Source organism: Geotrypetes seraphini, chromosome 11 (genome assembly GCF_902459505.1).
Source record: "Geotrypetes seraphini chromosome 11, aGeoSer1.1, whole genome shotgun sequence".
Taxonomy (NCBI): Eukaryota; Metazoa; Chordata; class Amphibia; order Gymnophiona; family Dermophiidae; genus Geotrypetes; species Geotrypetes seraphini.
The window spans coordinates 110,801,397-110,818,548 of NC_047094.1; the positions used below are offsets into that span (position 1 = coordinate 110,801,397).

Sequence of the window (17,152 nt, forward strand, 5' to 3'; positions counted from 1 at the left end):
GAGATCTAAGGGAAAGCTGGGCACTTCAAACTAATCAGGAACAAGATAAGGTGAAATGGAATCTGAAACATATGACTGTCTATACAAAGGGTACTCACCACTCTGCAGATTATCCTTACCAAAGTTTAGTATATTCTGTATCCATCATGGGAGGGCACTCTGTTAATACTTTCGTAATGCCAACAGCACATATCTTCTTCTCTATTTGTCCAGAAACTTTCTGTATTTCAGGAATGACAATTTTTTCCAAAACCATTCCAAACATTCTATTATAAAGATTATTAAAAAAGTGTTAGTACTCAAGTGTTTGATATTTATTGTAAGCTGCTAATGTTTTGTAAACTGTCAATTATTGGTTATTGACCAGTTATAGTTTATGTAGTCCACTTTGAACTAATGTGGGACTTAGCACAATACTGTATTTTTAGCTCCATAAGATGCACTTTTTCCCCCAAAAAAGTGGGTGGAAATAAGGGTGTGTCTTATGGAGCGAATACCACACCCCCCATCTGTTTTTAATTGTGGCACTTCCCCCGTTAGATGGCTGCAGCAGTGAGCCGCCCTCCCCGTGCCTGCTTTTAATGTCGGCGCTTCTCTCGCTGGACGGCTGCGGCAGTGATCTGCTACCCCCACCTAGAAGTCGCAAGATTGTTGGCGGTATATAAGAATAAAGTTATTATTATTATTATTATTTAATTCCGATGCTTCCCTCGCTGGATGGCTGTGGCAGTGAGCCCCCCCCCCCTCGGCAGTAAGCTTCCCCCTCCTGTACCTGTTTTTAATCTCAGGATTTCCTTCGCCGGACAGCTGCGGCAGGGAGAGGCAGAGCGGCAAACAAGGCAGGCGTGCCTGCATGGTCCCATGTACCTGCCTGAATGTTACTGAGGTGACATTGCATATTTTAAAAAGTCGTCTGCCCTTTCCCTGCCCGCCCTGTGCTCTGTCCCAGACTACCACTAAACCACCAGAGGGGGGACAGGGTGCAAAGCCTGGCAATGAGTGTGGGGTTGGGTGCAGAGCTTGGCAGGGAGAATTTGGTTCAGAATGTTTTTTTTCTTGTTTTCCTCTTCTAAATTTAGGGTGCGTCTTATGGAGCGAAAAATACAGATAAGTGGAGTTGCTTACTTGTAACATGAATTTTTTGTGATTGCAGGTCAATGCAGCCATACTTCATCCTGAAGTATCCTCCAAGTAGGAACTTTCCCCCAGTTCAAGAGACGCCTCTCAGTTTTTCATGAGCATGCAGAAATTCTCCTGTACTCAATATGCCAGTTATATCAGTCAGTCCATAACTTAGCTAGGATGCAAAAATTTAGAAGTGCCAAGGGCTGAAGCAGGGAAGGTCGGAGGGTTAAGTGTGGCTGAATTGACTGCTGTTGACAGAAAACCACCATTTCATGTAAGCAACACTGCTTTCTCCACAGACAAGCAAGTCCAACGCAAGCTCACTTGACTCCAAAGCTCAGGGCTGCTATTATAAAGTGTAGCCTCCAAACCAGATATACTACAGGTGGATGGAGAAGAGAAATTAAATAGATTACATTGGACACTCCTGTCTGGAATAGTCTTCCTTCAGCTATAAGACTGGAAAATAATTACATGATGTTTAGGAAAAACACTTAAATATAATAAAGGTACAATCGTATTCTGTGAAGAACAATGTTTTATAAATATACGTTGTAAATAGTTAAAGTAGGGGTTCATTCACACCAAAAAAACCAGAACAGGACAGTTGACAAAATCATAAATAAACGGAGAAAAATAAACCTCAATTGTGGGTCGCCGGGACCCGTTTATTTATGATTTTGTCAACTGTCCTGTTCTGGTTTTTTTGGTGTGAATGAACCCCTACTTTAACTATTTACAACGTATATTTATAAAACATTGTTCTTAGGAAAAACACTTAACATTTTTATTTAGGAATTAAAATATCAAATATGCCTGCATTGGACCTGCTTGTTTGCAGAGAATAAATCTTATATTAGACTTTACAGAAAATATATGATATTTGCTAAGGAGAAATTAGAGTACACCTGTAAATTTTCTTTTCTTTAGGCAGTCCAGACTGTTGGGTTATGCTTGCCTACCAGCAGATGGAGACTGAGAACACCTAACTTTGTGCTGAAAAACCACTCTGTGCAGGCCAGTATAACAAATAGCAAAACAGATAACCTTAAGGGTCTCCCAAATAGCTGTACTCTTGACTCAGATGTCTTAAACCACCACACAATGACTATACATGCATTTATTTCCTGAACCATCACAGATGTCCGCAGATAACAGAAACTACATACAAGAAAACAGCTGTATCAACAGGAGCCCTGTATACCTATCCCTTGAAAGAGACTAGTTCTGGACTAGCCTGGAGTGCCTAAAGGAAAGAAAATTATCAGGTAAGCAGTAATTTCTCCTTCCATAGTGGCACTCTAGACCAGTCCAGACTTTGGGAAGTACCAAAGCAGCAACATCAAGAGTGGGCTCATAAGAAACCTGCAGTCAACACCCCAGCACTAAAGGCTGCATCTTGCTGTGCATGAACATCAATGTGATAGTGCTTCATGAAAGAATGCAAGGGGGACCAAACTGCCTTACAACAAAATGTCAGATGGTAGAATCAAGCTGGACTCTGCCCAGGAAGCAACAATCCCTCTCATGGAATATGCCTGAGGTAGAACATCTGGCACTGGGTACCCCTGAAGAACATAGGCTGACCCAAAAGCCTTCTTTAGCCAATGTGCAATGGTCTCCTTAGAAGCCGCAGCACCTTTCTTGTGCCCCCCCCCCCCACAAAGGCAATCCGAGTATTGAAATTCTTCCATCCTTTTCTGATATTCCAACACAACTCTTCATATCCAAAAGTGACAATTGGTGCTTGCCCTTCACATCTCCCAAAATGGCCAAGAAAATAGTTTGACTCTTCCTAAGGTGGTCTCAGCCTTTTATGTGAAAGGAAGGGACTGCATGCAAAACCACCTTGTTGGAAAAAAAACCTCACATACGACTAGCAGATGAGAGAAACTGCCACCAACAGAACTGTTTTCAAAGTACATTCTGACAAAGGCTCAAAAAGCCTGGATGAAGAGAACCAAGAGCATCAGATGAAAGAATGACATGGGGACAAATTAGATCCCACAGAGATAATTTCCATCCTCATCCCATCCCTGTGAATTCTGTCCTTGTTCAAGGTTTGTGCAGATGAGGACAGAGCTTGCAGGGATAGGACAGACACAGAACTCACAGGGACGGAACAGGGATGGAGACAGATCCTGTGGGGACAAGGACAAATTTATTCCACTGTCATTCTCTACGATCAGATTCAATCACACTGAGGAAGAACTGGATGATGCGAGGGCAAATTATTTTAACACCCCTCAGAAAACGTAACGCATCCAGAAGCAAAGATTGTTGCGATAACATCATTGTATCAAGCTTCCACAAAGATCTTACAAGAATTTTTCCAGATCTATAAACCGAGAAGAGAGCTTAGAGAAGTAAATGGAATGAAATTAAGTTTAGAGGGTAGAATGTCGACTATGCATGCTAGGATCGGAGCATCAATATTTGTGGCTGGCGTACAATTATGGAATGCCTTGCCTGGTATCCTGCAGTTTTGTATGGGGAGGATGAATTTTAAGAAAATGCTGAAAACTCAATTGTTTGCCAATGCCTTCTTATGCTAAGATGTATTTTAGTTGATAATCACCTTCTAGAATTTTTCTGACATCGATGTACGATTTAAAGCTTGTTTGTACTTTTGAACTGATCGAATTTGTGCTCTATCTCTATTATAACAGGGATGATTAATGATGTTGTCTTGACATGTCTATGTTATATGTGATAATCGGAGGGAAACAAAATTATATGTATGTCATATGGAAACCGCATAGTTGTATACGATATATAAATTTTTTTTAATAAATAAAGGGCATCCCATTCATAGGATCACAAACACATACAAGCGCCACCTGCACTTTCAGGGATGCCAAGGCCATTCCTTCTCTAAAGCATCCTGCAGGAAAGCCAAAATCTCAAGAGCAGAATGGAAAATTGCCATGCCATTCTAGACACCATGCTTCAAAAATAAACTATACCCAGATGTATGCCAAAGAGAAACTGCTGGTGTGACTTCAATATCGCCTTGATGACTGTAGGGGAAAAACCTCTTCCAACTCAAACGTGCCCTTTCGAGAGTCAAGCTTAAGTGAGAATGGAGTCAGGTTCAGCATTACTAACGGACACTGCACCAACAGATGGAGCAGATTTCAAAGACTCAATGAAGGACCCTTCATCAGACGCACCAGATCTCTGTACCAGGGTCAGCGAGGCCAATCCAGCACCATCTAGACTACTTAACCAGGATGTGTCTCTTGATGCACTGCAGCAGATGGAGAAATTAGGTTCTTACCTGCTAATTTACTTTCTTTTAGCTTCTCCAGACCAGTAGAGGTTAATCTTTACAAATGGGTATATATCCAATCATGACCAGCAGGTGGAGACTGAAAACAAAACTGTGGGACAGTATATAATATACTCCCTTCTCTATTTACCTCAGTCTGCCGAATAGCCAAGCAGAACCAAGAACTGGAAAACAGAAAGAAAACAATACTCCGAACAGGAGTAACAACTAACATACCCAAATGCTGTTGGAAAATGCAGAGGAGAAATACCCGAAGGAAAAAGTCCCCAAAGCTTGCCAGCTAAGCCAGCCGAGCCACAGCCGCTGTTCTTTAATTCTCCCCGGCCCTAGAAAAATACTAGAACCCGCAGCAAAAAATAAAAACTGCCCGCGAAACAGCCCCAACAACACAACAATAACAACAACAGACAGGGTGGGGACCTCTACTGGTCTGGAGAAGCTAAAAGAAAGTAAATTAGCAGGTAAGAACCTAATTTCTCCTTCTTTAGCACTCTCCAGACCAGTAGAGGTTAATCTTTACAAATGGGACGTACCAAAGCAGTCCCTCTCATGGGCGGGACCCCTGCAGGGCCGATAACAGAACACGCTCACCGAACACCGCGTCCCAACGCGCCTGAACATCTACCCGATAATGTCTAACAAAGGAATGCAAGGAGGACCAAACCGCAGCCTTACAAATATCCACTGGAGGCACGAGCGACGACTCAGCCCAAGAAGCTGCCTGACCCCGAGTAGAATGAGCCTTGAGAAACTCCGGAACAGGCTTCTGTCTCAGAAGATAAGCGGAAGCAATCGTCTCCTTGATCCAGCGCGCAATAGTAGCCTTAGAAGCGCCAGCCCCCCGACGAGGACCCGCCAGAAGGACAAAGAGATGATCGGATTTCTGGACTTCCTGGGTCCGCTGCACATAAGAGCGAAGGACCCGACCGACATCCAACTTGCGCAGCTGCCGTTGCTCAGAAGAGCCCTCCCGACTACCCAAGACTGGGAGGACCACCGATTGATTGACATGAAAAGGAGAAACTACTTTCGGCAGAAAGGAAGGAACAGGCCGCAAAACAACCCGCTCCCTAGAAAACTCCAAGAAGGGAGCCCTACAAGAGAAAGCCTGTAGCTCAGAAACACACCTAGCGGAAGTAATGGCCACCAAAACAGAGAGAACCAGATTGAGATCCCAAGAGGGAACAGAGAGCCGTAGGGGAGGCCTGAGCAACTTGGCCGCCCGCAAAAAGCGAATCACATCAGGAATGGCCGACAAACGCTGACCTGTCACCAACCCTCGAAAAGCCGACAGGGCCGCAAGTTGAACCCGGAGAGAAGACCAAGCCAGGCCTCTATCCAGGCCATCCTGCAAGAACTCTAGAATGGTAGGCAGGGAAGCGCGAAAAGAGACCATTCCCCGGCACCACCCCTCAAAGAGACGCCAAACCCGCGAGGTAGAAAGCCTCCGGGACCCCAAGAGCGTAGAGATCACCTTATCTGAATATCCCTTCTTACTAAGGCGACCCCTTTCAAGAGCCAAGCCGTAAGACAGAAGAGAGACGGGTCGAACATGGGAATGGGACCCTGCGTCAGAAGATCGTCCAAGAGAGGCAGAGGAAGAGGATCCGCCACCAGATGCCTCACCAGATCCGCATACCACGGACGTCGAGGCCAATCCGGAGCCACCAGAACCACCAGATCCGGATGGTGAACAATGCGAAGAAGTACTCTGCCCACTAATGGCCAAGGAGGGAACACATACAACAGCCCCTCCGTTGGCCACGGTTGGACCAGAGCATCCAGACCCTCGGCCAGACTGTCCCTGCGACGAATGAAGAAGCGGGGCACTTTGGCGTTGCCACTCGTGGCCATCAGGTCCATCAGGGGCTGCCCCCAAGCCTGCACTATCAACTGAAACGCCACGGAGCCGAGACACCACTCTCCTGGATCCAAGAAGTGACGACTGAGGAAGTCCGCCAGAACATTTTCTACCCCGGCTATGTGAAAGGCCGAGAGGTCCAGAAGATGGGACTCTGCCCAAAGCATGAGCCGAGCCGCCTCCTGCGCCACCTGAGTGCTCTTGGTGCCCCCCTGACGATTGACATAAGCCACTGTCGCGGCATTGTCCGACAGGACTCTGACTGACTTGCCCAACCAAAGGGAGCGGAAAGCTAACAGCGCCAGACGGACCGCTCTGGTCTACAACACGTTGATCGACCAGGAGGCCTCCTCCGTGGACCAGGTGCCCTGAGCTGAGTGACCCAAACACTGAGCCCCCCAACCGAGGAGACTCGCATCCGTAAGGAGCACCGTCCACTGCGGGAGATCCAGACCCACCCCCTGAACCAGGTGAGGGGTCCGGAGCCACCAACGCAGACTGCAGCGCGCCACGCCTCGCAGGGGGACAGGAACCTCCAAACCGTGCCTCTGGGGTGACCACCTCCGGAGCAGAGCATACTGAAGAGGACGCATGTGGGCCCGCGCCCACCTCAACACGTCCAGGGACGCCGCCATTGACCCCAAGACTTGGAGGAAATCTCGTGCCCGAGGACACCGGGACGCCAAAAGCAGGCGAATCTGAGATTGCAATTTGCTCACCCGGGCCCCTGGAAGGAAGACCTTCCCCAAGGAGGTGTCGAACAGAACCCCAAGGTACTCCAGACGCTGAGCCGGGACCAACCGACTCTTGGAAAGGTTGACCACCCAGCCCAGTGACCGGAAAAACTCCACCACCCGAGCCGTAACCCGGGAGCTCTCCTGCAACGACTTTGCCCGAATCAACCAGTCGTCCAGGTAGGGGTGCACCAGAATGCCCTCCGAGCGCAAGGCCGCCGCAACGACCACCATCACCTTGGTGAACGTCCGGGGAGCCGTGGCCAGACCAAAGGGAAGTGCACAGAACTGATAGTGCCGACCCAAGATCGCAAAGCGAAGGAAGCGCTGATGAGAGGCCCGAATGGGAACATGTAAGTAGGCCTCCGTCAGATCGAGAGAAGTGAGAAACTCCCCCGGCTGAACTGCCAGAATGACTGACCGCAGAGTTTCCATGCGAAAAGAGGGAATCTTGAGAGCCCTGTTGACCCCCTTCAAATCCAGGATGGGCCGAAAGGTCCCCTCCTTCTTGGGCACCACAAAGTAAATTGAGTACCTGCCGGTGCCCCACTCCGGAGGGGGCACTGGAACAACTGCCTTGAGATCTAGCAAGCGCTGAAGGGTCTGGCGAAAAGCCTGCGTCTTCCAAGGAGTCTGACATGGAGAGGCTAGGAAAAGGTTCGGCAGGAGAGGAAGTGATGTCATCGCCGCGGATGGGAGCTTGAACTGAGAGCTCCGTTCGGGCCGGCGTTTTAACTATCATATTGGTGTGTAAACGGTGCGATTTTCTTACCCCCGGGTGCTGGTGAGGTGTGTGGGGGGACAGCGGACACCATGGCAACGCCAAAAAGTTGCCCGGCGAAAAACCTGGCCAGCGCACGATGGAGCAAGCGCTGGGCTGGGCTGCACGTGGCAGCGTGGGCCTGGAGACGAGTAGCGGGGAGGTGGCGAAATTGAGCGGAGCCATCGCGGCTGTGGCTGATATGGTCACGGACCCGCTGCCGGAGAGTGCCTCGCTGGAATCGCTCACTAAAGCAGACATGCAGCGCTGGATTGCAGAGGTGAAATCCGAAATCTCGGCGGTGGCGGTGCAAGTTCGGGAGGCAGTGCAGGAGCTGCGCACTGACCTGGTGGAGGTGGGCACGAGGGTTGAAGTGGTAGAGATGCGTCTAGATAACTGCGAGGAAAATGTGACTGGAGTGCAGAGATCTCTGGAAACTGCTTCTGCCGACTACCAACTTCTCCTGGACAAGGTCGAGGACCTGGAGAATCGCACCCGGCGTAATAACTTGAGGGTGCGGGGCCTACCGGATCTGCCTGAGTTTAAAGATGTTCGTGCTACTACCATCAAGCTGATCAGGTGGCTGCTACAGGATGACACACTGGAGCCGGGAATTGAGAGAGCGCATCGAGCTCTGGGACCCCGGACAACAGATCAACCTAAAGATATTGTGCTATGTCTGCAGAGCTTTGTCCTTAAAGAGCAGATCTTTCGCAGAGCCCGGGAGTTGGGCACGGTTACTTGGGAAGGTCATCGGTTGGAGTTCTATCAAGACCTGGCTGCGGGCACGCTCCAGAAACGTCGGGCATTCAGAGAAGTGACCAAGGCTTTGCAGCGCAGCAATTTGCGCTACCGCTGGACTTACCCTTTTGGGGTAGTTATCACCATCAATGGAGTCCATACCAAAGTTACCACAGTTCGGGAGGCTCGTGGTCTGTTGCAACAAGCAGGTATCGAGATTCCGGAGGAGGTGGCCCCTGCAGGGGGTGCGGGACTCAACCGAGTGGGGCATCCCGCACCCTCCCGATGGCAACGCGTGGAGAGTGGATCCAGGAGCGGGAGGGGTGGCTGAGGGGGAGGACCCCCTCTCCGAGCTACCGCTTCTTCCTCGAGTGCCCCTCCCTGAGGGCTGATTGACTGTGTTTGTTTTGTTCCAGTTTCTTATGTACTTTTCATGCCTGTGTGGGGGGTTTCTTGACTCCTTCCTTGGGGATGGGTACCTGGGTTTTGAGTGTTGGATGGGAGCTTTGTGGGGGAAGCCCATGGACTGGATTGGGGCTATGGTGGGAAGGGGGACGTTGAAGGGTGGTTCTTGTGATATGTAGGGGAGCATTGCAGTGTGGGGGGTGGGGGAGGGGGGAGTGCGAATTGTGGTGTGGGGGGCATGTGGGGTTGGTGGATTGGTTCATGGGGATTGGTGTGGGTACTGTTCTTGATAGTTGACATTTGGTTGTGGGGTTTGTGTAAGGGGCCATGGGGATGGTTCACTTCCTTGTATGCTGGTGGGAGATCTGCGGACTCTCACTTTGGGGGAGGGGGGAGGAATGGGGGGAAGAGAGGGATATGGGGACAAGTATGATGGGGTTGGGTTTGCATTGTCCTTGTTTTATTTGGGCCCTGGTGTTAGGAAGGGATTTTAACCTTACTGTGACCCCCCATTTGGATAATTTGGGGAGGGCGGATTACTATGGGAGATGGGATCGTAAATTGTTGCGAGAGGCATTGGCCACTCTGAATGTGGTGGATTGTTGGAGGTGGTTACATCCATCGGTTAGGGACTATACTTATTTTTCGGGACTACATTCCTCCTACTCTAGAATCGATTATGTTTTTGTGGAGCGGGGACTGCTCCGTCGGGTGGAGTCAGCGGGGATCGAGTCCCTTACGTGGTCGGATCATGCCCCGGTTTGGGTGCGGTTACAAGGGGCGGGTGGTGGCTCGGGACAGAAATTCTGGCGTTTTAATGATAGTCTCCTAGACGACCCGGAGGTGGGGGAACAGATTGAGGGGTGGATACAGGACTATTAGGATGTGAATGTGGAGTGTGGAGCTTCGTTGGAAGCGGTTTGTGAGGGGTTAAAGGCTATCCTTAGGGGCAGATTGATTGCCCTGGCCTCGGCCCGGCAGCGTAAGAGACGGGAAGATGCGGCGGCTTTGTTGATTCTGATTGGTCGGTTGGAGAGCTTGCATAAGCGTAGCCCTTGGGATGTTGAATTGCGTGGGCGATTATTTCAAGCACGCCGGGATCTCCAAGCTTTAGATTTAGAGCGATTACACCATAATTTGCAACTTCTTCAACAGAGATACTTTGAGTTTTCTAATAAAGCTAGTCGACTGGTTGCCCATCGTCTGAAAGTGCGGCAGACGCACAATCAGATTCTCTCGCTTCGGGCGGCCTCAGGTGAGCTGTTGCAGAAAGAGGATGCTATTCGGGCCAGCTTTGTGGAAACCTGTTGAATCAGGTCCGATAGCTCATCTCTCTGAAAAAGGCGCACCATGGACGCCTCTTCACCGGAGGACGGGAAACCCGACAACCCGCCGCCAGCAGCCGTCCCCTCGAGAGGGTCCTGGAAATCCTCAAAAGGGTCCAGGTCCTCATCCAGACCGACACGCTCGTCAGACCATAAATCCTCGTCCCAAGACACTCGCAGACGCTTGGAAGAGGGAGGAGGAGGAGGGGACGCCACAACAGACGAGAGAGGCAAAGCCGGATGGAGCGTGGAGGAAACCCCACTCCCCGAAACCCCCTGGGCGCATCCGGGACCCCCAGCCGCCTGAAAATAGGCTCTGCACAAAGAAAAAAATAAATCAGGGGAAAAAAAACCCCGGGGGTCCCAAGGGACTCCCTGCCACAGCAGGGGACCCAGCAGAAACCTGCCCCTGTTTTTCCAATACAGGGGGAAGGTCACCTGAGGTGGAAGACAAAATGGAGGGGCCAGACTGTGAAAATGGCGACTTTCCCGCCAAAAATGCTCCCTCCATAGCCTGTAGCGGCTGAGAAGCCTGAACAGTCCCAGCCGCTAAAACAGGCAAGTCGGCATCAGCTGTCAAAAAATCAGCTGAGAGGGAATCCTTCGGGGAATCCCTCCGTGGGCGGTTGGGGAAGACCGGGCTTCCCCACTGCTCCCAGCCGACTCGCGAGGCACCATTGGCGGGGAGCTCTGGGCACCTGCAGCCGCTGCCGACGGAGCTCCACCACATCACCGGGCCAAACTACCGAGTTCAGTCCGGCCGTGAGTGCCTCGCGGCTGGACCTAATTGTGTCCCACTCCCCCGGAGAAGGGCATAATTGCTCCATACGCGACCTAGCTAGAAACAAAGTGCCAGTTAGATGAAAAACTACTGTAAAAAACAGCCAACTGACAGGGAAGCAACCCTACAGACCGGCACTACCTCAGGATTTTTTTTTTTTTTTACAGAACAGACTCCACAGGCTCTCGAAGCAATATGCCTTGCTTGATTTAGGGGGCAAGGCTTACTGCTGAGGCTCCTCTAAAAAAATGTGGGGAGGTGGAGGAAGTGGGGGGAGGGACCCCGCTCGAGACCCGCCGGGTTTGACAACCCCGAGGTCGGACGGACCCCCAAACAGGGCCCGCCCAAGCTCTGTCCGGCCAAAAACAGGGACTATAAACCCCCTAAACAAATTCCAACAGCCCTACCAAGGGAGATGGTACAGATCACTCAACACCTGCTGGAGACTGAAAGAAGACTGAGGTAAATAGAGAAGGGAGTATATTATATACTGTCCCACAGTTTTGTTTTCAGTCTCCATCTGCTGGTCATGATTGGATATATACCCATTTGTAAAGATTAACCTCTACTGTTCTGGAGAGTGCTAAAGAAGCTCCACTAATGGCCATGGTGCAAACATATATAGAAGACCCTGAGATGTTCTTGGCTGGATCAGCACATCAAATCCTTCAGAATGGGATTCTCTCCGCTGACTGTAGAACTGGGGTAACGGAACACCATCAAGTCCATAACTGGCTTTCTTCATGGCCTCCAGAACAAGATGCCATTTCCCTGGATCCAGAAAATTTCTGCTGAAGAAATTGCCCTATATAATCGACACCTGCAAAACACACCACCGATAGATCCAGAAACTGAACCTCTGCCCATGCCAGAAGAGTGGCTGCCTCCAGAGCTACCCGGTTGCTCTTGGTGATGTCCTGCCGACTGACAAAAGCTACCACTGTGGCATTGTCAGATAGTACTTTTACCACTTTGCCCTGAAGAGATTCCTGAAAGGCCTAAGCGATAAGGAATATGGCTTTGATCGCTAAGTGACTGATTGATCACTGCGCTTCTACCGCTGACCAGGTGCCTTGTGCTACCTGACTGAGCCCCAAAGACTGGCATCTGTTTTCACTAAATTCCATTCCAGAGTCTTACAGTGGGGCTACAGCCTGGAGTTTACAGTGCAAAGGCACCACTTTAAACTCTTCCGTGCCTTCCCTTGCAGTGGGAGAAGGAGGGGATCACTTTGATAGGAGGGCGCATGTGAACCCTGGCCTACAGGACCACCTCTAAAGTGACTGTCATCGATACCAGAACCTGCAGGTAATCCCTGGCTTAAGGAGCCTGAAAAGATAGTAGCATATTGATCTGACCCTATAATTTTTGAATCCACTAGTGCTGCCCGATTCAGAGAAAAATATTTCGATTCAATTCGATTCACCCTGTTGAATCGATTTTTCGATTCGATTCACTGTAAAAGTCAATAGGTTCTCCGAGTGGGAACAACCTGATGTCTCAGTACTTGAGGAAAAAAACCATGTAATAATGTTTATAAGATAAATCATATAAATGATTATACTGAAGCAGGGTGTCCTCGGCGTGAGAGGTAAGCGAGGGGAGAGAATTCTCCAGCGCTTTACACAATAAGGCACAGGTTAATCACCCTCTGCCTGCAGTGCACACCATCATAGGACACCTCACATGTGCTCAAATTAATCAATGTGATAAATTAAACAATGATATACAATTGGTCAATCACACGAGTGCAAGATCAAACAGGTTGTTCCCACTCAGAGAACCTATTGACTTTTACTGCTTTTCTGTGTGAGTAGATAATTAAGTAAATTTCTGATAGCCTACAGAAATGATTCTCAGCTTCCATCCCCAGGCCCCAAGACTCACCAGCCCCCATTCCGATTCTCAGTTTCCATCCCCAACCCCCCTGCCTATTCTGAGCTTCCATTCCCAGCCCCCAAGACTCACCAGCCCCCCTGCCGATTTCAGCTTCCATCCCCAGCCCCCCTGCCGATTTCAGCTTCCATCCCTAGGCTCCCAAGACTCACCAGCCCCCCCTGTCGATTTCAGCTTCCATCCCCAGGCCCCAAGACTCACCCTGCCGATTTTAGCTTCCATCCCCAGCCCCCCTACCGATGTCAGCTTCCATCCCCAGGCCCCCTGCCGATTTCAGCTTCCATCCCCAGGCCCCAAGACTCACCAGCCCTCCTGCCGATTTCAGCTTCCATCCCCAGGCCCCAAGACTCACCAGCCCCCCTGCCGATTTCAGCTTCCATCCCCAGCCACCCCTGCCGATTTCAGCTTCCATCTCCAGGCCCCAAGACTCACCAGCCCCCATTCCGATTCATTTACTTACTGGACTGGACATTAAATCATGGGGAAGAGAGAAGAAATGTGGGGAAATAGCCAGCCAAAAATAGTATTTGCTGCTGCCAAGGTCTGTTGCATGAGGTCCGCTTGCTCGCCGATTGACTCTCCCACTCCTTTCATTTCTTCCGATGTAACTTCTGGTTTCGCAAAACCAGAAGTTACATTAGATGGGTAGAGTCCGGCGGCATGAAATATCCCGAACTCGTCTTGCAGCTGAACCGGTAAGTCCAGTTTTTAACAAAAACGAAACGATTCGAATCGATTCACCTGATTTAAACACTACAGCAGGTCCCAATACTAATACATCCTCTTTGCACAAGGCTGTTGCCACCACTATCATGACCTTGGAGAAGGTTCAAGGAGCTGTCGCCAAGAGCGCAAAACTGAAGACAGCAAAACAAAGGAACCTTTGGAATATGAAGACATACTTTGTGAGACTGAATGAAGTGAGGAATTCCACCTGTTTAACACAAGGTCTCTATGTGAAAACTGAGTACTTTTAGTGCTCTATTCACTCTTTTGAGATCTAAGCAGCCCTGAAAGAGCTCTTCTTTTTAGAAACAAAATGAACAGATTATCCAGAACATTTTTTGTCCAACAGTACAGGTACCACTGCTCCCAACTGTATTAACCTCTGCAGAATGCCCTGACCACCTCCACCTACCAGCTAGGAATGACAGGGAGACTCAGAAAGAAGTCTAGCAGAGGTCAATGAATTTCCAGGGCATATCCACTGTGCACCAATTTTAGGACCCACTAATCTGAGGTTACTTGGGTCAACCTGTGGTATATGTCTCACAATCAAGCCCCATGGACACCAGAGGCTGGACCTCTACACCATCATTGTGCCCCCAGGTTAGAGCAGTGGAAGGGATACCAGACTCCCGGGCTCCCGCCAACCTCCATGAAACCCCTGCAACCTCTGAAATGGTTGCGTTGTCCACCACCAGGCCTACTTGGACAGTAACAACTGGCTTCCCTGAAACAGCCCATAGCCTTAAGTCTCCCGAAACCTTTGGTCCTATCTTCCGGTAAAGGGGAAACCTTATTGGCCTCAAGACCCTTAAACAACTTGTCCAACTCGTCACCAAAAAGCATGGAACCCTTAAAGGGCAAGCTACAAAACTTAAGACTTAGAAGTGACATCTGCCACCCAATCTCAAAGTCACAAGGCGCTTCATGCAGCCACAAGAACCATATTCTTCTCAGAGGCCCTTAATAAATCATACAGGGTATCAGCTAGAAAGGGAGCTCTCTCTCCAATTTTGCTGTCTTTCTATCCACTAATATATGATCCATAGGAGCCCCATCTAAGATCTTCTCTTCCCAGCAAAAGCAAACCCTAGCTACTAAAGCACCACACACAGAAGCTTGTAAGAACACTGCGGAAAGGTCAAAAGCTAAGCTTTAGAAGAGTCTAGATTTTACGGTCTTAAGGATCCTTCAAAACCATTCCCCGTCTATGGTATTATAGCCTTCTTCGTCACCACTGTGACCAAGGGGGTCCATGGTAAGGAGGTAGCTAGGGTATAACCTGATCATGAAGCGTACTACCTGACAGGGTGGATCTGGGGCATTTCATTCAGCATAGACCATATCCCTTAGGTCCTGATCCATAGGGAAATATTTAGAGAGCTTTTTACTGCCCTTCACAAGTGGATCCACCATCTTCACCAGACCTTCCACTGGAGAGTCCTCCTTGAAACAGAGTTCTGTGAAGACTTGCACAATCAACTCAAAGCTCCTCTCTGTGAAAAATATACACCACTGAAGGATCTTTCCCAGGCTGTAGCTCCTTAATAAGCTGATCCTGCTGTAGCTCCTTAATAAGCTGATCTTCAGCCTCAACCTCACTGAAGACCCTCCGACAGTCCTGCTTCCTGCTCTTCCAAGTCCCCAGTCCAATCCTTCCTGAGATGTTGGAGGAGGGGGGGGGGGCAGAGAATCCAGGTGAAGGAGAGCAGCCAGAGTCCCTGCATTCCGGGTCTTGTACATCACCAAAATGATTTTAGGCAGAAACCTCGTCTTGTCCTACCCCCCCCCCCCCTTCACTGAAGGAAGATACTGGGCCCAGGGACTGCACCTGAGCTGGAAAGAGGGATCCCAAGCATCAAATGAGGCAGCAGTTCCTTGAAATGGGCTAAATCCAACATGGTGGTGGCTCCCGCCAAAACTGAAGCTGTCCTTGTACCCATTCCCACGCTGCCCAAAGCAAGAAGTGGGGTTCTGGCCTTGGCTTCTCAAGAATTTGTCTCAGTTGCTAACCCCTCTGAAGTTTTGGGATCCCCGCAGAGCCTGCGCTGTGTTCATGGCATTTGAATGCCTCTATTTCCTCAGGCCCAACACTGGCGGGAACGGTCCATGATAAACGCACAGCTGCCGAACACACATGGTGGACCCACAGCTAATTTTCCACACAGAAGGGAGAAAAGAAGAGGACCATCAATACACCCAAGAAATACTTGAACACTTTTTTCTTTTTAATTCTGTAGGTTGCTCAAATAAAGCACTCAAGACTCCAAGGAACAAACCTCTCAAGCCAAGGAACTGAACAGTCTTCCCAGCAGAAGAGGGGTATGGAGGGAGGGACCTGGCTACCGGGGTGGGGTGGGGGTGAAGAAGGGGAATGGACCCTAAAGTAATTTTAAATCAAGGTATCCTGGAAATACAAACCCCTGGGCTTGCCAGACCAGAACCGACTGTATAAGGCTGAATATTCACCATTTGCTAGAGACTAAGAACATACTGGCTGGCAAGGGACTGCACAGGGTGGTTAGTAAATTCAAAGTCAGGTGTTCTCAGTATTCATCTGCTGGTGTGCAAGCATAAACCAACAGTCTGGACTGGTCTGGAGTACCACTATGGAAATACTTGTTTAGCAAGTCTGTTTCTTAAGCTATGAGGCGCACACACTGCCATAAATGGGAAGAAAAGTAAAATGGACTAGATTTCAATATTCAAGTTAGACTGTAAATTATCATCAGGTTATGAACACACGTAAGATGCCCATATCATTTACTGGCCAGCAGTGCAATACTGAAGAGAGATGACTGAAAAAGAACAAGCTTAAAGTAACAAGCAACAACATTTCTCATAAAAAGGAGATAGATAACCAAGAAACTTACTTCTTGGGATATGCTATCTATTAAGCTAAGCCACTAATATGTAAGCTGTGTTAAAACTGTTACACAGCAATATATCAAATGGGGCCTATTTACTGTGCATGAATTAGGATCTGGTTTATTGTACAAAGGGAACAAAAAATGTGCAAAAGTTAGATGGCAGGAGGTACATGACATCAAAATTTTGATTGGTTGGTTGATTTCCTAGTGGCTAGCTGACATTTATAGAACAGGATTATAAAGCACAAGAAAAACCATAGTGTGTTAAATTAAATTAAAAAAAAAAAAAAAAAAAAGGATACTAACTTTGGTTGTATGCTGTCAAATATTTCCTGAAGGGCTATCGCTCCATATTTTATGCAGTACAAGTTAATAAAAACTAAGAAACCTGTTTTAAAATAGAAACAAGATACACAAAACATAAGAGCAAATGTAACAGTGTACCATCACAGAAGAACAGAATGTCTAAACCTTAGAGTAATGTGAAAATGTTTATATACAGTCACATTCTATTGTGCAACATTTCAAAAGAATGCATTAGGAATTAAAACATCCATTGCTGAACACAGTCTCACTGGTTCTTTATGAGGGTTATGGCACACAAAATACTGCAGCCAATATAGGACAAACAACATT

At 48.7% G+C, this 17,152-nt stretch overlaps 1 protein-coding gene across 4 annotated transcripts in view; it reads right to left on the bottom strand.

Moving 5' to 3' along the window:
* CSE1L (chromosome segregation 1 like) overlaps positions 1 to 17,152 on the bottom strand; it is a 147,426-nt gene that overhangs the window by 7,603 nt on the left and 122,671 nt on the right. For 3 of the 4 annotated variants that reach the window (XM_033963261.1, XM_033963262.1, XM_033963263.1), the window contains exons 22-23: positions 16,823 to 16,904; positions 120 to 266 (exon numbers count right to left, since the gene is read on the bottom strand). In XM_033963261.1, coding sequence (XP_033819152.1) covers positions 120 to 266; positions 16,823 to 16,904 — 229 coding nt within the window. The remainder of the gene's footprint in view (positions 1 to 119; positions 267 to 16,822; positions 16,905 to 17,152) is intronic. The other variant, XM_033963264.1, reaches the window with a different exon arrangement.